At 40.6% G+C, this 22,954-nt stretch overlaps 1 protein-coding gene across 1 annotated transcript in view; it reads left to right on the forward strand.

The window, feature by feature from the left end:
- The window catches only part of LOC120044278 (teneurin-1-like), a 194,799-nt gene that overhangs the window by 14,319 nt on the left and 157,526 nt on the right, over window positions 1-22,954 (forward strand). Inside the window, exon 2 of the mRNA XM_038988885.1 lies at window positions 126-386. Within this exon, the coding sequence (XP_038844813.1) occupies window positions 126-386 (261 nt within the window). The remainder of the gene's footprint in view (window positions 1-125; window positions 387-22,954) is intronic.

Below are 22,954 nucleotides of genomic sequence, written 5' to 3' on the forward strand. Positions count from 1 at the left end.
TGAACTTACTGCAGTGTACAGTATAATTCTTTGTTTTGATATATGAAATAATACAACACCATAAAACACTGGCGGAGATATGAAAATGAATAAGTTAATATTGTTATTTCCTTTCTCTCTCCTAGAGCTGGACTTCTGTGAATCCACCCAGCTAGCGCGGCCCAACTACCAGGCAGAGCTTCGCTCTACTCCCCAGCACGGCTACCCACTGGGCATGGGCTCTGATGTGGAGACAGAGACGGAGGGTGGGCCCTCGCCCGACCACGCCCTAAGACTCTGGATGCAGGAGATTAAATCGGAGCACAGCTCCTGTCTGTCCAGCAGAGCCAACTCTGTCCTGTCTCTCACTGACACCGAGCAGGAGAGGAAGTCAGACGGTGAGAACGGTAAGACCACACGGCACGGGAAATGCAACACCATGGGGTTATACACCATTTATTTACATATCCCACTGTCTGTGTGTTCTTATCATTTCATCAAAATGTATAAAACAAGAATACATTTTTTGTTCATAACCTGTTAATAACTATGCTGTACGTAGGATTGAGTTTGTTCAATAGGTAGCTGTGAATCCCACTATTTTCCCATAATTTCGCTATGAAAATAATGAAAATGGGTCCGTCTCGCTGCAGTAAAGCTAAACACTTCTGTTATGTTTTCCACCAAATTTGTCCATGATGTCAACCCAAGAACTCCATAGTGACCACTATTGCAAGGTGTCAGGTAAAACCTTTTGTAAGGCGGCAAGGTCCTCAAGGCATTGGGACCTACTGTACTATACACCATAAAGTGACAGTGTGTGTACTGCGACAGTGTGTACTGAGGAATATAATGATTTTGGGGTATGTATTTATCTTGAATACCCGGGGATTCATTCAGCGGGTAATGAAAGCAAACAAAGAGCAGGCTCAGTCTATTGATCGTCAAGAGAAGTGATATTTGTATCAGGGATGTCACGCTCTTAATTCGCTATGCACACTCTTCAGTGAGAGGCAGAACGTTAGTTTGAAATTAAGTTTGCTTGTGTGAGGAACCTTTTCCAGGGTCAAGTCTGATGAGAGCTGGAGTCAGTCTGTAGCAGCCTCGTTTCTCATGTTGAAGTCCATTCAAAACGTGAAATCAGACAACAGTGTTAGTTACCCATTTCAGGTCTCCAACAGCTGTAAAAAATATATCAACATACAGTATGTGGAGGAGAGAATAAATCAAGTAATAATTTGATTTATATCAGCTTGTTATTTTGAATGTTTGTCTCAAAGTGCTTTTACACGAGGTTCATGCATGATGTCATTTTGTGGTAATAATGGAAGAAATAGAGCATCATCAGAGAACATTATTAATAAACAGGTGCAGATTAGTTGTTTTTGAGAGTGTAAGCTGTGGAGTGGAGGGTACTGTCTGCTGTGATGCAATGTTACTGCCATTCAAATGTACTCCTTAGCCTTCACATTGACTATTTATCCTGCTAGAAATGTGCATTTGTGAATGTTAAACACTGAGTGTACAAAACATTGAGAATACGTTCGTAATATTGAGATGCACTCCCCTCCCCCTTTTGCCCTCAGAACAGCCTCAATTCATTGGAGCATGGACTCTACAAGGTGTCAAAGCATTCCACAGGGATGCTGGCCCATGTTGACTCTAACGCTTCCCACAGTTGTGTCAAGTTGGCTGGATGTCCTTTGGGTGGTGGACCATTCTTGATACACACGGGAAACTGTTGAGCGTGTAAAAAACAGCAGTGTTGCAGTCCTTAACACAAACTGGTGCACCTACCATATATACCCTGTTCAAAGGCATTTTGTCTTGCCCATTCACCCTCTGAATAGCACAAATACACAATCCATGTCTCAATTGTCTCAAGGCCTAAAAATCCTTATTTAACCTGTCTCCTCCCCTTTATCTACACTGATTGAAGTGGATTTAACAAGTGACATCAATAAGGGATCATACTGTAGCTTTCACCTGGATTAATCTGGTCAGTCTATGTCATGGAAAGAGCAGGTGTTCCTAATGTTGTACACTCAATGTATATCTGTTGGGAAGCATGGCCACGTTAATCGCTGAGGTCATTACATAGACAATGTTGTCATTGTTGTTGCTTTATTATTAATATTGCCTTATTGTCTTTTTCTGCACCAGAATGTCCCTCAGCATTTATTTATTCTCAGTCAGAACGAGTATCACTCTAGGGAATAAATATTGCTGTGTGTTGGGGAAAAGGCTGTGTTTGAAGTGGGAATATGGTGGGCTTTGTCTTTCTCTTACCGTCCCTGACTCCTGCTGATCTGTTAAGACTGACAGACCAATGGAAAGGAAGAGCAGGATGGTGTTTTGAACTGGCATGGCGCTGATGAGGGATGTGATCTGCAATTTTAATGAGCTGCAGCGCAGAGGGAGGTTCAGATACAGTTTACCTCCCTCCCTGAGTTAATGTCTTGGCTCCTCACTATTAAAGTATCTAATGCTATTCCTCCCCATGTAGAAAAATATTATCACTGTTTCTTAATGCAGTATTTATCAGTTTACTCTGAACGGATCTGACCTTTATACTCCCTTGGAAGAAACCAATTGCTCTTGTTATATTTTGGCTACTTGATGCCACAGTACTCTGTCCTCTCCTGGTATTTCACAGCTTATGTTGGGTAAATACAACTATTGTTCTGTAAAGGATTACCATGCATGTAAAACCACTGTGGATGAGTGTAGAAATGAATGCTATGCACCATAGACAAGCATGAAGGCTAAGAATGAATGAAAAGGCTTCTTGTTATTCTTTGATTTGGAAAGGAGTGGCTTTGTCCAGTTCTTCAAGGGTTTGGAAGTATTATTTGAAAATCTGCTATGGTCAGGCTGCACATTATATATTAGCATATTTGGTTCATATATCATACAGCACATTTGGTTGATTGCCATAAACCCTCCTCTTCGTTCTAGGCTTCTGTACCCCTTCAGAACAAACACAATGATATCTAACACCAAACATTGATGGATTAGGCCCCATTGTGGCTGTCACATGCATGTGTGAGGTTGGCCTCAAGAAAATAGTTGAGGTTATACCCTTGGCCAGCAGTGTTAGAAATCATAACATACTTTAGTAGTAGTAGTAGTAGTAGTAGTACATGGGAACTTTCATGTTATGAACAGTATGTCTTTCTGATGGATGGCTAACTACAGTACATTCTAGGCAGACCCTAGGAAATATTGATAATTTGATTCTAGAATAGCTGTACAATAATTCCATCTTGAGTCATATTCGCTGTGTGTATCTATTACCCTGCATGAGCCTACATTTTCACTGGTGTCAATCATAGCAGTAACATAAATCTGTATCCATCACCTCCCCCTGTGCCTTGCACCACCAAAGGGTTTAGTTTTTTTATGTTCCTGAGAAATTCAGAGCTGAAACAGCCAAAACTCCGCAAACAAAATTATTGAAGGAAAAGATTCCCATCCGATCGATATCTCCTTGTTTGTAAAGTGAGACTTTGTGATAGATTGTACATTAATGCATCTCCTGGATTGAGCTCCCAGTAACAAAACTACAGGAGTAACTCCCTCGGTCATTAATGGATTTAAAAGAAAGGATTTGCCAACAACAATTTGACCCTGTGTTTAAAAAGTTCAAGCTTCATACTGTAGCTTTATATACAGTATGTATTTGTGTTCTTATCTATCAATTAATATATTCTTCATTTCTCAATCCAGTTCATGCTTTATAAGTGATTCTGTTTATTAATGTTCACTGAATGTTTTGAAGTGAGGGGTTAAATAGCTGATGGGTAACAGACGGTATAAATAATCCAAAACCGCTTCCCATTAATGGATTATGCTCATGTATACTTCATTTTCCGGATGAGGTCTACAGTATAGATGTTGTCGATGGGTTGAACAATATTCTTGTTACAAGACAAAATGTTGTAGAGTTGATCTACATCATACATGTGTCATGATGTTGAGGATTTTACAATTTTGCCTTTATTCCAATCCATGTACTACAGTATATTGTATGTATCTTACAAAGATATTGCAAATGTAGCTCAGAGCTGTTTTGCCATCTAAAGTTTTACTACATTTTATATTGTCTTTATGTGTTATTTAGTGTAATACTTTATCAGAACTAGAACAATATTTTGCTTCCTTGTTTTGATATACAATGATGCAAAATCTATTTGTTTAAGTTGTTCATGCCAATGTGTACAGAGTAAGTACTACGCTGTACACAAACAAAGTTTGTTTCCTCTCTTGGTGGAATGCCACGTAACAAACTGGCCTGGATCCGTTCCAGGAGTGGTCTTGTGGGATTTGGTGTGAGATTAGGCCATGTACAGCGGTCCCCTGGACGTCTTGTGTAAATGCATTTGGCTTTTAGCTCCTGAAGCCCAGCCTCTGGTGAATTATCGACCATTCCATTCGTCACCTCAGAGGGTCTTTAGCTGATATGGTACTACAACATGTCCCTAGGCAATTAAATAGAAATATAAGGCAACAATCAGGACCACATTTGTCTGTGTGTCTGAAGGGCTCCAGAAACAGACAGAAGAAAGTTAGTACAGGGACTCTTTGCATGTTTCAAATGTGATTTTAACTGCCTTGTTCTTTACATTTGGATCAGATTTCCAGGAGACAATGACAGTATCTTGTAGAAAGTAAAAAAGCATAATAAAGAATCCACACATGTCTGGGTTTCATCCCACTGCATTGTCAAATATATCTCATTTATATGAATTATGCTCTATATAAAATTTGTATTCAAGCTGTGGTGATAACAAAGTTATCTCCCAAACTGTCCATCATGTAATTTAATACAAGTTTAACAGGTGACAAGCCTTAATCTAAAATTCATACCAAAAAGGTATTATTTGTTCAATTTGTTTTCTCCCCCTTCCATTTCATGCCGGAAAATTGGCAGGAGTGAAAATGAGAAAATGAGAACCTGAGCTCTGCAGTGGTTCAATAAGATGATTCTATTAATTATTAATATTTTAACGGCCCCCATATGCCAGGACTGATATTGTGTGATGGATTCACATCTTTGAATTAATTTCATCAGTTTAATGTAAAGTGTCGACATCAGAGCCATCCTCCTCTCCCTCTGGCTACTCTGAGACTAGATGATTGGGGGCTGTGAGACACACGAACCCTCGGAAGACGGACACATCAAATACCCTCCTAATGACTGACTGAGACTCCGTTATGGAAACGTACGAGCCATATCAGTCTAAATAAAGCAGACGAGCTTGAACAATTTCATCAGGAAAACATCAAAGGGAAGGATTAAACCAAACTGTTAAATATGAGATGAATTAAGAGCATTAGACAGAATACCGTGGTGTGTATTCCTCTTAGGATGCTAGCTTGTTTATCATTAGATATTAGCTTGTGCCCTTTTACTTAATGTTTTTTGGCTGTAATGATGATGGTTTTAATGATCAGGGAAGTTACCCACTGTAACGACAGGGCTGGCTGAATGTATGGTCTGATTATAGGGGTCATTATTTAAAGAGACTATGTTGTCTAGATTTCTGACAGATGTGGGCTTTGATGTTTTGGGGTATATCGTATGTCTGTATTTGGAGTAGACAGTCCATCTGATTGGACTATGCACTCTTAAAAAGGGTTCCAATAGGAATCTTCGGCTGTCCTCATAGGAGAACCCTTTTTGGTTCCAGGTAGAACGATTTTTGGTTCCAGGTAGAACCCGTTTGGGTTCCAGGTAGAACCCTTTGTAAAAAAGGGTTTTACATGGAACACAAAAGTGTTCTACCTGGAACCAAAATGTTTCTACCTGCAACCAAAAAGGGTTCTTCAAAGGGTTCTCCTATGAGGACAGCCGAAGAACCTTTAAGGTTCTAGATAGCACCTTTTTTCTAAGTGTGCTCAAGTCAAGACTGTCAGCCTGTCTGCATCAGAAAGTGACATCTTTTTGATGCATTGTGGGCCTTATTGTCTTGGATATAGGATATTTTACGTGTCTGATTGAATTGTATTATTGCAATTTGTGTTATTTTTCCAGTGGAAAACAGTTCTTTGACTGATTCCATCTCATTGTTTTGTCTTTTGCATCTGGAGCCTTTCTGTCGTCAACCCCACAGTACAGAATGTTTTTATTTTTTATTATTCTGCAGAATTACCATGCCATTCTTGTGAGGGAAATGTACACTGAGGAGGGTGTTGAATCAGACTTTACTTTTTTCGCCCCAGATTAGAGACTTTAGAGCAGGCAGCTCCAGTGATGATGAGCCTGATTAATGCTAAAGGTAGCAACCAAGAGAGATCCCTCATATGTGTCTGCCTCTACTGTCTGACTGCTGGAACAGCCTGCATGTCAAAGCTGAGGCTTCTACATCTGCCACTGCCGCCTGATGCTGTCTCCAAGGTCTAGAGCAGCCTGTCTGTCCTGGCTATGAATGATACTCTTTTGAATGCAATTGATGTGTAGTTACAGATGTAGGATCTTAATTTGAGCCAGTTTGCTACAGCAGGAAAATAATCCTGCAGCAACAAGAAATGTGAATTATTGTGTGGATTATAATGAATAGACATTTTTTGTAGGGGTTGATACATTTTTCGTTAGGGAAAATCAAGTCTGATCAAGTTTGCATTTCCTGCTGTGCAAGCAAATTCTCAGCAACAAAAGAGTGATCAAACTAAGATCCTACATCTGTATTTTATTTCCAATTTACCCATAATATACTTCACAGGGCAATAGATGGATAGATACAAATAGATGATGAATGGATGAAAATGTGTACATTTAGGGAGCCTTTTGGCTGTTTTATTATTGTTCAACATAATTTGCCTACTTGTAAAATAATGCCTTTTTAATGAATTCTTAAAACCCTCCAGTATTAATATTTAATTTTCAATATCTAAAGCCTAATCAGAATAAGCCAGAGAACAGGAAATGAGGATCCATTTTAGGATAAGTGCCGTTATTATACCACTCTGTCTTAAAATTTGAGGAAATGGTTCAAATTAAAGAATGGGTGAAATGTGCTAGCTGGTGCAGTTTCCCCACTGCAAAGGCCCAGCTCTAACACTAGCTAGTGTGTTTGTTTGGTGATAATTGACATGTGTGCTGACTGCAGCATCATCAGTGTCCTGCTGAACAAACATGAGGAGGTCATCCACCTGCCAGTAAGGCTACTAGGCTGGGGAGAGAGGATGAAGTCCTCTACTACAGTGTTGTTCTACGTTGATCCTCCTACGTTCATCCTCCCGTTTATACAGGCAGCCCAATTCTGATATTTGTTCACTAATTGCTTCTTTTGACATTTTGCCAATAATTGGGCAAAAGATCAGAATTGGACTGCCTGTGTAAATCCAGCCCTGGAGACACACTGTGCATCCTGGATTTACCTCCAGCTGAGTATCAATTAGACACTCATTAGTAGATCTGATTGGCTAAGGCCAACCAATTAGCTGGAAGATGACTCTGAATCGCCTGTCTAAGACATATTGATAGACATATTGCCTACATTTGTGGATAGTTGGTTGCTTGTTTTCATTACACCACCCTGGGTTGGTCGATGTTATCCATTTGAGCAAATGACAAATGAGTCTTGACAAAATAATGTGTATCTCCTTTTTATGCATTGGTTGGTTGCCACCATGTGTAGGAGCTGCTACGGTTTCCCTTCATTTTAGAATATACTGGAATATACTGCCTACGGTACTGTATATATAGCCTAATGATCTGTGTCTCTGGGTGGGTTCAACTCAAGGAACCAATCCACTGGGCACAGAATTCAGTCAGTTAAACGTCTAGTTTTGATTTACATTTGGTTGAGTTGTCAATTAACTTGAATTCAACATGAAATTAATTGTCACCATTTTTTCCCCGTTATGTTGTTGACCATTTGCAAATCCAATCAGTTTTCCACATTGATTCAACGCCATCACATAGTTTTTTGGGGGGGTTGAAATTGCATGAAAATAATGTTGATTCAACCAGTTTTTGCCCAGTGGGATAATATCTGACGATTTGTAATTCAAGTTTGAACTAAAGGACGTACATTTTGTCAGGGTGGGAGGCAGTCATCCAACTCAATGCCAAGATGAAAGATGACAGTCGACTTCTCCTGCTCACTCACATTGCATTCGAAAAGTATTCAGACCCCTTGACTTTTTCCACGTTTTGTTACATTACAGCCTTATTCTAAAATCAAAACATCAATCTACACACAATACCCAATAATGACAAAGCAAAAACAGTTTTTTTGAATTTTTTGCAAATTTATGAAATAAAACTGAAATATTAAATTGACTTAAGTATTCAGACCGTTTACTCAATATTTTGTTGAAGCACCTTTGGCAGCAATTACAGACTTAAGTCTTCTTGGGTATGACAATGCAAGCTTAGCACACCTGTATTTGGGGAGTTTCTCCCATTCTTCTCTGCAGATCCTCTCAAGCTCTGTCAGGTTGGATGGGGAGTGTCGCTGCACAGCTATTTTCAGGTCTCTCCAGAGATGTTTGATCGGGTTCAAGTCCGGGCTCTGGCTGGGCCACTCAAGGACATTCAGAGACTTGTCCCGAAGCCACACCTGCGTTGTCTTGGCTGTGTGCTTAGGGTCGTTGTCCTGTTGGAAGGTGAACCATCGCCCCAGTCTGAGGTCCTGAGCTCTCTGGAGCAGGTTTTCATCAAGGATCTCTCTGTACTTTGCTCTGTTCATCTTTCCTGACTTGTCTCCCAGTCCCTGCTGCTGAAAAACATCCCCACAGCATGATGCTGCCACCCCATGCTTCACCGTAGTGATTGTGCCAGGTTTCCTCCAGACGTGACCCTTGGCATTCAGGCCAAAGAGTTCAATCTTGGTTTCATCAGACCAGAGAATCTTGTTTCTCATGGTCTGAGAGTCTTTAGGTGCCTTCTGGCAAACTACAAGCGGGCTGTCAGGTGCCTTTTACTGAGGAGTGGCTTCCGTCATGCAACTCTACCATAAAGGCCTGATAGGTGGAGTGCTGCAGAGATGGTTGTCCTTCTGGAAGGTTCTCCCATCTCCACAGAGGAACTCTGGAGCTCTTACATTTAAGAATGATGGAGGCCACTGTGTTCTTAGGGACGTTCAATGCTGCAGAAATGTTTTGGTACCCTTCCCCAGATCTGTTCCTTCAACACAATCCTGTCCCGGAGCTCTACGGACAATTCCTTCAACCTCATGGCTTGGTTTTTGCTCTGGGACCTTATATAGACAGGTGTGTGCCTTTCCAAATCATGTCCAGTCAATTGAATTTACCACAGGTGCACTCATATTGACATGTTTCAAGTTGTAGAAACGTCTCAATATGATCAATGAAAACAGGATTTGAATACTTATGTAAATAAGGTATTTCAGTTTTAGATTTTTAAAACATTTGCAAAAATGTCTACAAAATTGTTTTCACTTTGTCATTATGGGGTATTCTGTGTAGATTTATGAGGAAATAAATGTATTTAACTCGGCTGCAATCCCGTTAACGGGATGATATGACAACAGCCAGTGAAAGTGCAGGGCGCCAAAAAAACAGAAATCTCATAATTACAATTCCTCAAACATACATGTATCTCATACCATTTAAAGGTAATCTTGTTGTTAATCCCACCAAAGTGTCCGATTTCAAATAGGCTTTTCAGCGAAAGCACCACAAACGATTATGTTAGGTCACTACCAACTCACAGAAAAATTCAGCCATTTTTCCAGCCAAAGAGAGGAGTCACAAAAAGCACAAATAGAGATAAAATGAATCACTAACCTTTGATGATCTTCATCAGATGACACTCATAGGACTTCATGTTACACAATACATATATGTCTTGTTCGATTAAGTTCATATTTATATCCAAAAACCTCAGTTTACATTGGCGCCATGTTCAGAAATGCCTCCAAAATATCCAGAGAAATTGCAGAGAGCCACGTCAAATAACAGAAATACTCATCATAAACTTTGATGAAAGATACATGTTTTACATAGAATTAAAGATACACTTGTTCTTAATGCAACCGCTGTGTCAGATTTCAAAAAGCTTTACGGCAAAACACAATATTCAATCATCTGAAAACAGCGTTCAGCCACAAAAGCAAGCCATACAGTTACTCGCCAAATTGTGCAGTCAACAAAACTCATAAAAAGCGTTCTAAATCTTCACTTACCTTTGCTGATCTTTGTCGGAATGCACTCCCAGGACTCCCACTTCCACAAGAAATGTTTGTTTTGTTCGGTAATGTCCATCATTTTTGTCCAAATAGTTTTTTTTGTAGCGTGTTTGGTAAACAAATCCAACGTCAGGAAGCGCGTTCACTAAAAGCTGACGAAATGTCCAAAAGTTCCGTAACAGTCAGTAGAAACATGTCAAACGATGTATTGAATCAATCTTTAGAATGTTTTTAACATAAATCTTGAATAACGTTCCAACCGGAGAATTCCATTGACTTCAGATGAGCGATGGAACGGAGCTCCCTCTCATGTGAACGTGCATGGTCAAAGCATGGTCAGGTCATGGCAGACCTGACTAATTCCCCTCTCATTCCCCCTTCACAGTAGAGGCATCAGACAAGGTTCTACAGACTGTTGACATCTAGTGGAAGCCGTAGGAAGTGCAAACTCATCCATATCTCGCTATGATTTCAATAGGATCTTGGTTGAAAATCGACCAGCCTCAGAATTCCCACTTCCTGTTTGGATTTTTTCTGTTATACTCACAGACATAATTCAAACAGTTTTAGAAACTTCAGAGTGTTTTCTATCCAATACTACTAATAATATGCATATATTAGCAACTATGACTGAGGAGCAATCCGTTTACTCTGGGCACCTCTGTGCACCTTTCATCCAAGCTACTCAATACTGCCCCTGCAGCCATAAGAAGTTAATCCATTTTAGAATAAGGTTGTAATGTAACAAAATGTGAAAAAAGTCAAGGGGTCTGAATACCTTCCGAATGCACTGTATATGGCCCTCTTCCTGCTGAAACTACTATTTTTTTGTCTTTCACCCTGAAATTGTCTTCCTCTTCTGAACAGTCACCCATCAAAACTGTGCCCTTTTTACCACTTCAAATGTCTTTCTCTCCAACTTTGCTCTGAACAGCTATGTTCAGTAAGCAGGAAACAGCTTGCAGACAGACACAATGGAAGAGATCCAGACCAACATATTAAGCTGCCAGAGCTCCTAATCTTGTCCATATCATACTTCTCCACAGAAAACTCCCTCATCTGCAATCTGCCACTGGATATGCTTGTTAACAATGCCTGCCCTGCCTGTGTCTTTTCACTCATAAATTCCTCCTTGCCGCTTCTTTGCCATCATTACTCCTAGATGATGACTCTTTCCAACCCCCACACTCCCCACATTCCTGGCAGTCATGGAGTTATTCCTATTAGTCCTTTTTCATCCGCCATCCACTGCTCCAAACACGTTCACCCTCCCCTGTACATCTCATGTTGACCCCCCCCTCCCCCTTCTCCCCATCCTTGACCCCCCTCTCACCATTTCTTCCTCCCTTCTCTGCCCTCTGTTCTTTTCTCAAGAGCTGTTCTCTTTGGCTTAAAGCCATCTCTATCTATATTCCTGCTCCACTCCCTCTCACACCATGAAATATGAAAAGGACCCAAAAATAACATAAATTAGTGATGATCAGACGCAGCCAAGTTAACAGACCTCATATGGCTCTTAGAGCAGTTACAAGTCTAAGCAGGGTTTTTCATTCAGGAGTTGGAACTCAAATTGGAATGTCAGCTTAATGACCACAATAAGCAATAGCCTATTCTCTTTTTCTGGATCTTCCATACAACGTTAAAATGGCAGCTCTAAATTTGACCCTCATTAAATATAGACGGTTGGCATCTTCTGACTCCCTGGCTTGCACAGTCTTTTTCAAAATGTAATTATGAAATGCATAAGCTTCCTCATCTCAATCCGACACCACCAAGACCTAACTTTATGAGCTGCACCAAGTTTATATTCATAGATCTCTCCAGAGGTGACAGCCCCACCAAATCATAATGATCATTGTTTTGATTCTCTTACATTGCTCAGGAAATAAAGTGGCGTTTGGAGTTTTTAAACTACGTTTTGGGGAAAATGAACATTTCACAAAAATCCATGCCCTCTTCAGTTGCATTGTTAGTGAAGAGGAATTGCCATAATTGTATGTCTCTTCCAGCAGCTCTCTGAGCGTTCATTGGACTAAGGTCTTCTCCGTGGTTCTTTTAGAAGAGATAGAAAATGGTCTTGTTTCAGAGTTATAATCAAACAATCTGTGGCTATGGTTTTCATCAGAATGACTTTTTATTCTGTGCATGGCTGCAACTGTGGCAGTAGTTTATCTTCACCTTGGTTGACAGGCTTTATGCCATCCTCCCTCCTACTCATAAGGCTAGATGATGATGCTGTTGGCGCACACAGACACAGCACAACTCTCCCAGTGAGTGTCAGTGAGAGCGGGCGATAATGTGGCTTGCTTTAGGAAGAAAGCATAAGGCTTCAGTCACATCGTAAATGGAGGCATCACTCTGGGGAACGGACATATTTTCTAAAGGACTGACACATCTGGCTCTCCTGGCTCCACTGGAGAGATTCATTTGCTGCTTGTTTGTGTAATTAGGGAGGTTAACATTCAACACTTTAACAGTCTCAAGAGCAGCAAAAATCTTGTAAAACAAAGCACAGAAAAGGGATTCAACATATTTAAAGTTTAAATGGTTTATTTCAATTGCATATTATACACATGTAAGTCTCCTCTTCTGGTTCCATTGCGGTCGTTGCAGTCGGGGGTTGGGGGGGGGGACTGATAGATTTTTATCCAACACTCTTAATTATCGGCTTTCGTTTCTTGCCACTTGGAACTAGGTCTGTCTTGGGGATTTATTTGAAATTCAACGAGAACCTGGATAACAATGCTGGAAAATCTACATTATACACTGTACAAGGGGTGTGAGAGAGAGAGAGCACACTCCCACTTGGCCCAAATGCTAATAATGTTCCCCTCCCCTGCAGATGCTCATTGCTACTGTCTGCCCTGGAAAACACAGAACAACACCTGTTTCATTTGTTTGGTCAACAGGCCTTTGATAACATTTTCTTATGGAGCTTTCTGCCTTAATCCGCCAAAGTCAAACATCTATTTGCAATGTCCCCAAATTCCATTATGATTTAGGTAATAGAATGGCAGCGGTGGGCTCTTATCTGTTTGAAATGTCAGGAATGATAATGGATTGACCTCCGACAGAATGCGTAATGCTGGCAAACTGGGGCTGGCTCTTGCTGTTGTCACACACCACACACACACATGCATGCACGTGTACATAAACACACACACACACACCACTTTTATGCCTGCATTGTGTCTCATTCTCTAGGGTTCTGCAAAGCATGGGAGGTTTCATCTTCTTGGTCTCTCTAAATGCAAATTCAGACATTTGTTCAAAGTGATTCTGTTTTATATGTGCCATGTGATAAAGATATACTGTTAAAGAAAATGATAATAACAGGTTTGGTAGAAATGGAACGGTTCAGACAATTTTAATTATCAGTAATTTGTAGTTGCGGAATTTAATTGAAGAATGAATAGATTGAATCACCTCTATTCCTCTGATGAAATGAATACACTCGATTATTTGTTTGTGCTCGCTGTTGTTATGTGTCCATTGGTGCACATATTCAGTGTTATGGTGTAATGACTGTATGAATGGAATGGTTCTGTTATAAAACAGCATCTGATTCAGGCAGGAACATCTGTACTGGTCCCCTGGGATGCAGAGACAGACGCATGGAATGCTAAGACCACAGAAAGCTAATATATATAACACTGGATCCCTTTGGTATTCAACCTGCGTATGTAAATTCAGGTCCATGTTAATGTTTGTTTTATGGAAACGTAAAACCAATAAAGGGCCTGCACACTATCCTGTAAACCTAGAACAAGATTTTCTATGAAAACGCCTCAAATAAAACAGAGGAAGCAAGTGTGTTTAGTCCCTGTCCATGGATTTGTATGGCTTCATACAGTAGCAAGTTTGAAACTTTAATTTAATTCAACATTACAGTAACTAAATCTACATGAACTTATCACTTACCATGCAAGTAGGATACAGTGGAAATAATATGCATGGGAAACAGAAGAATAAAATGTAATTCATCTCTTTCAACATGTTAAAGTATAATAGTCCAGGCGAATGATGATAGTCATAACATAACATGGTCATCTTAGATCATGGGGTTTTAAACAGACAAATCAATGTTTCCAGTCCTCCCCCATTAGATTCTAATGTCAGTATTCATAATTATTTGACATGATGAGAATTCACCTGCTGAACATTTACAAATGCTTATTACACTGATAAGCTGAAATCCTCTTTGATACTCCATCATCAAATGGCAACATCAAAATGTTTGATTTGCGCATGTCTGAAAAAGGTAGAGGAAAAAGGTATGGGAAAAAGGTATGGGAAAAAGGTATGGGAAAAATGGGTAGCTCCATATTCATGTTATTTGACATAAACCTTTACAGTAGGCTTACTAATTCCCTTTATATTAATTGATTAATCTTATCTTAATGATTCATTGATAATGTTAAGGATTTTCTGTCAGAACGAGCCCTCTGGCGCTTTCTCCTCTTGATGGCGGTAGATATTCAGCATTCCTCTCGGGACCCAGGAAAATGGATGCATCATTGGCGTAATCGTTAGGCTGGTAGAGCTCTCTGGTTTGGAGATGCTGAACAGAAAACTTCAATATTTCCCTAAGGCGTTGTCCAAACACATTTGCCAAAAACACATTTGCAATATCTGAGATAGCAGGGTTGGTGAGCACTGCTGTGATTACTCAAAAGCCCTCTCTGACCTGAAAGATCATTCCAAGTAGTAGAAGATTTCAAGAGTGTCCTCACTCTGCCAATGCATTCCATTCCTCTGTGCGTCTGTGACGTGAAATAAAACATTGGCACGGCAATGGAGCAGCATCTGAAATATTGACACTAGCAGAGACCTTTCCACTCTTCATGCAGGCCACTAAAAAGTGATCTGTGTCGCTGCTCTGAACAAACACATGGCTGTGTCACAGGCAGCTGGCAGTTCTGAGGAGTTGAATTGAAAATCCACATAATAGGTGCTTTTCCCTTTGCCGCGAGTCAAGCTTATCGCAGAGTGCACACTAACCACCCTGAGAATTAGCCTTCCTCACCCACTATTGTGCTGTCAGGAATACAAATGATGACCCATCTAAATAAAGATTGGCTCCGTCGCCATGATGTATGAAGTGCTTTTGGCTAAATGTACTGCTCTTGAAGCGATAAGATTGTGCACAGGTGTGTCTAAAAAGTCAGAGTGCCCTTTTTGGGTGGGAGTGTGTGCAGTTATAACTAGACCCTTGAACAAAACCAGACTTAGTTTTTTCTTATCTCTATTTCAAATCAAATCAAATTTTTATTTGTCACATACACATGGTTAACAGATGTTAATGCGAGTGTAGAGAAATGCTTGTGCTTCTAGTTCCGACAATGCAGTAATATCTAACAAGTAATCTAACAAATTCACAATGACTACCTTATACACACAATGTAAGGGGATGGAATAAGAATATGTACATATAATATATGGATGCGCGATGGCCGAGCGGCATAGGCAAGATGCAGTAGATGGTATAGAGTACAGTATATACATATGAGATGAGTATTGTAGGCTATGTAAACATTATTAAAGTGGCATTATTTAAAGTGACTAGTGATACAATTATTAAATCAATTTATTAAAGTGGCCAGTGATTTGAGTCTGTATGTTGGCAGCAGCCTCTCTATGTTAGTGATGGCTGTTTAACAGTCTGATGGCCTTGAGATAGTTTTTCAGTCTCTCGGTCCCAGCTTTGATGCACCAGTACTGACCTTGCCTTCTGGATGGTAGCGGGGTGAACAGGCAATGTTGTCCTTGATGATCTTTTTGGCCTTCCTGTGACATTGGGTGCTGTAGGTGTCCTGGAGGGCAGGTAGTTTGCCCCCGGTGATGCGTTGTGAAGACCGCACTACCCACTGGAGAGCCTTGCGGTTGAGGGCGGTGCAGTTGCCATACCAGGCGGTGATATGGCCCGACAGGATGCTCTTGATTGTGCATCTGTAGAAGTTTATGAGGGTTTTAGGTGACAAGCCAAATTGTTGCGCTGTTGCGCCTTCTTCACCACACTGTCTGTGTGGGTGGACCATTTCAGTTTGTCCATGATGTGTACGCTGAGGAACTTAAAACTTTCCACCTTCTGCACTACTGTCCCTTGGATGTGGATAGGGGGGTGCTCCCTCTGCTGTTTCCTGAAGTTCACGATCATCTCCTTTGTTTTGTTGACGTTGAGTGAGAAGTAATTTTCCTGACACCACACTCCGAGGGCCATCACCTCCTCCCTGTAGGCTGTCTCGTTGTTTTTGGTAATCAAGCAAACTTGGTTATTGAGTTGGAGGCGTGCATGGCCACGCAGTCATGGGTGAACAGGGAGTACAGGAGAGGGCTGAGAACACACCGTTGTGGGGCCCCAGTGTTGAGGATCAGAGGGGTGGAGATGTTGTTTCCTACCTTCACTACCTGGGGGCGGCCCGTCAAAAAGTCCAGGACCCAGTTGCACAGTGCGGGTTCGAGTCCCTGGGTCTCAAGCTTAATGATGAGTTTGGAGGGTACTATGGTGTTAAATGCTGAGCTGTAGTCAATGAACAGCATTCTTACATAGGTATTCCTCTTGTCCAGATGGGATAGGGCAGTGTGCAGTGTGATGGCATCGTCTGTGGACCTATTGGGGCGATAAGCAAATTGGAGTGGGTCTAGGGTATCAGGTAGGGTGGAGGTGATATGATCCTTGACTAGTCTGTCAAAGCACTTCATGATGACAGAAGTGAGTGCTACTGGGCGATAGTCATTTAGTTCAGTTACCTTCGCTTTCTTGGGAACAGGAACAATGGTGGCCATCTTGAAGCAAGTGGGGACAGCAGACTGGAATAGGGATTAATTGAATATGTCTGTAAAGACACCAGCCAGCTGGTCTGCGCATGCTCTGAGGACGCGGCTAGGGATGCCGTCATCGGCCGTATTGAAAGAGAGCCCACAGTCTTTGGTAGCGGGCCGTGTCGGTGGCACTGTATTGTCCTCAAAGTGCGCAAAGAAGTTGTTTAATTTGTCTGGGAGCGAGACGTAGATGTCCGCGACGGGGCTGGTTTTCTTTTTGTAATCCGTGATTGTCTGTTGACCCTGACACATACGTCTCATGTTTGAGCCATTGAATTGCAACTCTACTTTGTCTCTATACTGACGCTTTACTTGTTTGATTGCCTTGCAGAGGGAATAGCTACACTGTTTGTATACGATCAAGTTTCCAGTCACCTTGCCATGATTAAATGCGGTGGTTCGCACTTTCAGTTTTGCGCGAATGCTGCCACCAATCCACGATTTCTGGTTAGGGAAGGTTTTAATCGTCACAGTGGGTACAACATCTCTAATGCACTTCCTAATAAACTCACTCACCGAGTCAGCGTATACGTCAATGTTATTGTCTGAGGCTACCCGGAATATATCCCAGTCCACTTGATCGAAGCAATCATGAAGCGTGTACCATATTTTGTTTAAAATTCTGTATACATGCTATTTTTTTAACCTTAGTCATTTACATGTATTTTTGAATTTTCCTTTCAAGCACGTCTGAATTGCCTACTACTTTAGACCAGATATTAAACGTGTTCAAAAACAACTACGATTAGGGCATCCACTCTGATTAGAGCCAGAGCTGCATGGTAAACTGTGAAGAGAGATTGCATGATGTGGGTAATCTTGTTATAGAGCCCTTAATGAGAGTGGGAGTCAGGGCAGCAGGTGTTATAATAATCGGGGCTCTGAGCTGAGCCCCAAACCTGCTGCGGATTTACACACCATGTTGTGTGACCTCCCATAATCCAGCCAGTCACAACATATACCAGGATCGGAGTTGAATGTGAGATTCAAGTGTGCTGTTTTATATTTACCTTTCATAATACAGGAATTAAAGCGCAAATGCCTTTAGTGCCCTCTCTCAATAGAAGCTTCTAGTAGAAGAAGAAGGATACATTTAATCTTGATCTATGGGCCAGTGGGACTACAAGCTCCATGTTTCTACTGCCCTGATCAATTTAGCTGCTGTATTTTAATTATGCTGTCTTTCATTGCAAACATCTAGCAGTACTAATGCAGATTGAGTGGTTGATTGTATTCCTTGTCTGGTTTTGACGGCTCTCTCCTTATATTCTCATCTCCCTTCCCAAGACATACAGAATGATCAACATCCCGTTTTGTTAGATTTTTAATTGAGCTGTCAACAAACATGAATTAGTTTCCAAATCTAACAACCATGAAACCTTGTATATCTTTGGATTGAATTGAGACAGAAATTGTGAACATTGATGATTTTTTGAAAATGCTATCAAAAAGCCATGATGATGCAGTTATGAAAAAGTATGGAGAAATAACAATGAGACAATGTTGACTGACTCAAGCCATTATTACCCTTTGGGTATTTCTTGAGATTACTATTTACATAAGCAGTACAACCTTCTATGCTCAAGAATAATGACGTTCTAATTCACTTGATTAGATATTTTGTTTCAATCCAAGTCATAGTAAACTGATTATTTTCAAGAAAAACACTTGTTATGCTTGCCATGTCTACTGTACCTTAATCAGTAGTGTAAAGTAAAAATACTTTAAAGTACTACTTAAGTAGCTTTTTTGGGTATCTGTACTTTACTATTTATATATCTTTTTTTACTACTTTTACTTTTACTTCATTACATTCCTGAAGAAAATAATGTACTTTTTACTTCATACATTTTCCCTGACACACAAAAGTACTCGTTACATTTAGAATTCTTTGCAGGACAGGAAAATGGTCAAATTCACGCACTTATCAAGAGAACATCCCTGGTCATCCCTACTGCCTCTGATTTGGCGGACTCACTAAACAGACATGCTTCATTTGTAAAGTATGTCAGAGTGTTGGAGTGTGCCCCTGGCTATCATGCCCCTGGCTATCTGTAAATAAATGCTTAATATAAGGAATTTTAAATGATTTATACTTTTACTTTTGATACTTAAGTATATTTGAGCAATTGTGACTTGTTTCAGGAAACTAGGCGTATGTTGCGCGGCACTACTTTACAGGAGCGCCATTTGAATGTCAACTTTTTTTTAAATCAAAATGCATTTTTTGGCAGAAATGCCTTCTGGAACATGTGAACATGTATGTGCCTTAATAACAAACTTGTATGCCATCTGTGAATTCGAATAAAATTGTTAAACTACGAGCCTAGTTGGTCTAGCCATGGAAAAAGCCAGCAACCTTCCCTCTAGCTATGATTGGCTGGACATGCCGAGAGATGAGTTTGAATTGGTCTGCCATGTAGCACACTTCTGTCTATAATATGAGCTGGTCAGTATGTGTAGGTAATCCTTTCTAACACTGCTTTAAAAAATATATATCATAGATATAGTAGAACTGCATAAGTGTTGCTCTCCACTTTCTGGAGGACCGAGTTTTGAAATCAGTGGAATTAGAGTATGATAGCTAAGGAGATGGAGACAATTCTGGCGTTTGATTGCAAATATGGAGACGGAGTTGAAAAGAGAACATACAGAAGGCTGTTGTATAAAACATCTTCAAACTAAGGGCAACCATGGTATCTGTGACAGAGAGGGAGAAGCGTCCAGCCATGTATACGGGTGAGAGAGTCTAGCTAGCTACATTTTCAGATATTACACGTTTCTAATTTTGTCAGAAAGGCATTTTCATTTCAAGTTAAAGTGTACTGTTAGCTAGTTACATGTATGATCTGTGTAGTAATAGTATTCGTAGAGCCATTTGCATTGCTAGTTATAGCCTAATGTTAGATAGCTAACATTGAACCTAGTTGGTTAGCTACCTGCAGATCCATGCAGGGTAGTAACGTTATGAGTTGGGATTATGGTTAATTTTTTAGCTAGCTAGCTACATGTCTAAACAAAAGACTCCACTATGCAAGTAACTTTTTCAATAGAACATTTACTGCGACAACTGTCGATAGACATAGCTGGTAAATTCGCTCTTGCTATCTACTCCAATTTCAGAGCACTCTCATCTGAGTATGCCAGAGCGCAGAATAACTGACGAATTTACAAACACTCAACACCCGTTGAATATGGCCGGTGTCAGTAAACGTTGGCAAAAAAGCGTAATTAAATTGTTGCCAGCAGCAGAGTTGCAGTCACCAACACTCTGGATAACATAAAAACATCCTAACTATCTCTGCTAGGGGATGTAAAATGGTCAGAGTGAGTGGTTCTCTCATTTGTGTCTGGAAGTAGCAGCAAGCAAGCCAACGTTAGCCTGTTAGCTTGGGTGCTTGACTGCTGTTGTTAGGTCAAAAGGCTCAGATCAACACCACTTTCCGGCCAGAGTTTCCAGTGTGCGCTCTGAATGCTCTGAGAGCAAAACGCTCTGAATTTACAAACGGTCAATCTGACAACGCTCTGAGTTTACAAACGCCCAGAGTACACTCTGACACTCCAGATTAAATTTACGAACACACCCGTAGTATAAGCCAGCCTTTAGTCTTGAACTCTTTGGTTGTTTAGTACATAGCCTCACGTGAATCCTTACTAAAACTTTTAAGAGGGTGTGAATGAAGCTGATTTGACCCTGCTGGTCATCTATGAACATTTGAACATTTTGGCCATGTTCTGTTATAATCTCCACCCGGCACAGCCAGAAGAGGACTGGCCACCCATCATAGCCTGGTTCCTCTCTAGGTTTCTTCCTAGGTTCTGGCCTTCCTAGGGAGATTTTCCTAGCCACTGTGCTTCTACACCTGCATTGCTTGCTTTTTGGGGTTTTAGGCTGGGTTTCTGTACAGCACTTTGAGATATCAGCTGATGTAAGAAGGGCTTTATAAATACATTTGATTTGATTTGATTTAGACAAAGAAGAGCTCCCCAGTAGGTACCAAAACATTTGTTAGGTTCTAAATATCAGAGTAAGTACTCAACAGACTCTATGAAAGCTTAAACCAAGTTTATTCACCCCAAAGTGTCGAACAGCTGAACAGACAAAGACATATTTACACAAGCACTGATATTTAACCTTTTCTCCTATGCTGAGTCTCCTACACATCTGAACAGCCAATGCATCTCTGTTGCTAGACAGAACCTTAGTGATATCTGTTCTTCCTCACTTCATCTGACCTGACCTTTGCCCCAAAGTGCTCACTCCTCCCCAACTCACAGCTGTCATGTTGACTGGTACCAGACTGTGTCTCTTCTCCTCCCAGAGGATCCCTGATGGCTAACAAAAACATATCCTGACATAATGTAAACGTTATACATTACCCTCTCTCCCTCAGTGACATCAATAAGTATATTTCATATACACATTCAATGGCCATTTTCTCTAAAGTGAGGTTACAAGTTTATCAACTTTCAAAGCAAAATTACTTTCCCATTGTTCCTTAACTGTAGTGTATGATATACCATTTTCTAGCTCTGAGTCTATACTTTTATCCAATGTAAAAAACACAATTTCAAATTTTGCTACATAAGACCAAATCGAGCCGGTCGGTCACAATTACATTTACTTTTGATACTTAAGTATATTTAAAACCTAAATACTTTTAGACTTTTATTTGAGTAGTATATTACCGGGTGACTTTCACTTTTGCTTGAGTCATTTTCTATTAAGGTATCTTTACTTTTACTCAAGTATGATAAGTGGGTACTTTTTCCACCACTGACCTTAATGCACTTTTAGATTTTAGGTGATGGTGCTACAGTAGTTTAATTGGCATAATTGACTGCATCTAAAAATCGAATCAAAGTTTATTGGTCGCATACACAGTTTAGCAGATGCTATAGTGAGTGTAGCGAAATGCCTGTGTTACTTGCTCCCAACGATGCATACAAAATGTCAAACAAGTACACAAATAATAATCAAAAATGAAAAAAGCAAGAAATCACAGATGTCAGTTCAAATCTAGGTAACAACCCAAATAACACTGTATCAGTAATCCAAATTCATTCTATGTATATACACCAGAAATATATAGTAAGGATATGTACAGTATTATATATATTACAGTGAGCTATGTTAAGAATCCAGTGTGTAAATACATGGTGTGTATAAACAGTGTAATAAAAATGAAATGTAGAGTGGTAGATATATTATAATGAGTTATATGAACAATACAGCATATGAATCCACAGTGTGAAAAACAGTATAAAAGAAACGGTCCAGTGTTTAATGTCTCTAAATACATGGGACAGCATGGTGTTTGCTGAGAGGGATGCTGTCATTGTTGGTCTAAAAGTTGATATCTCATCCTGCTTTCTGATTCTTAAACTGCAGTCACTGAGACAAACAGTAGTCACAGAAACAACTGGTTTCACACAATGATAAGAGCAATACTTTTCATCATCAGACAGTCTAGATTACCATAACCATTCTCCCATGTAGAAATGGATGTAACCATCAACTGACTTAAGACTTTAAAATCACAGTAAACATTTGGGGGACTAGAGCACGAGCACGGCCATCTCATGAAAATCCAATCGACTGCTGTGAGGAGTGTGACTGTGAGGCGAGTACGCATTAATGCTTTTTCACCCCAGCCCAAGGACTCCTAGGAGCTTTGTAAAAGCTTAGCACAGCGGGGCTCGGGGACTGGGGGGCTCCCTCGACTGACGGATGTGAGATTTGCTTATTACCCTGCGCTGTGACGAAGCCCTGACTCCCAGTCCATTAATCCTGCCCCAGCATGCTGCTCCCTGACCGCGGGGACAGACCAGTCTTCCTCACCACGAAGAGGAATCGCTCCCAGCAATTAGGCCTGATGGGTAGGGGCCTCCGGATGACCTACTGTGGGGGGCATGATAGCTCTCTTCTTTTAGACTTGATCTATGAACCTGTTCCTCCCCGTCATCTGCATCCAAAGGGTGTTGTCTCTTGT

This window comes from Salvelinus namaycush, chromosome 3 (assembly GCF_016432855.1).
Source record: "Salvelinus namaycush isolate Seneca chromosome 3, SaNama_1.0, whole genome shotgun sequence".
NCBI classification, from domain to species: domain Eukaryota; kingdom Metazoa; phylum Chordata; class Actinopteri; order Salmoniformes; family Salmonidae; genus Salvelinus; species Salvelinus namaycush.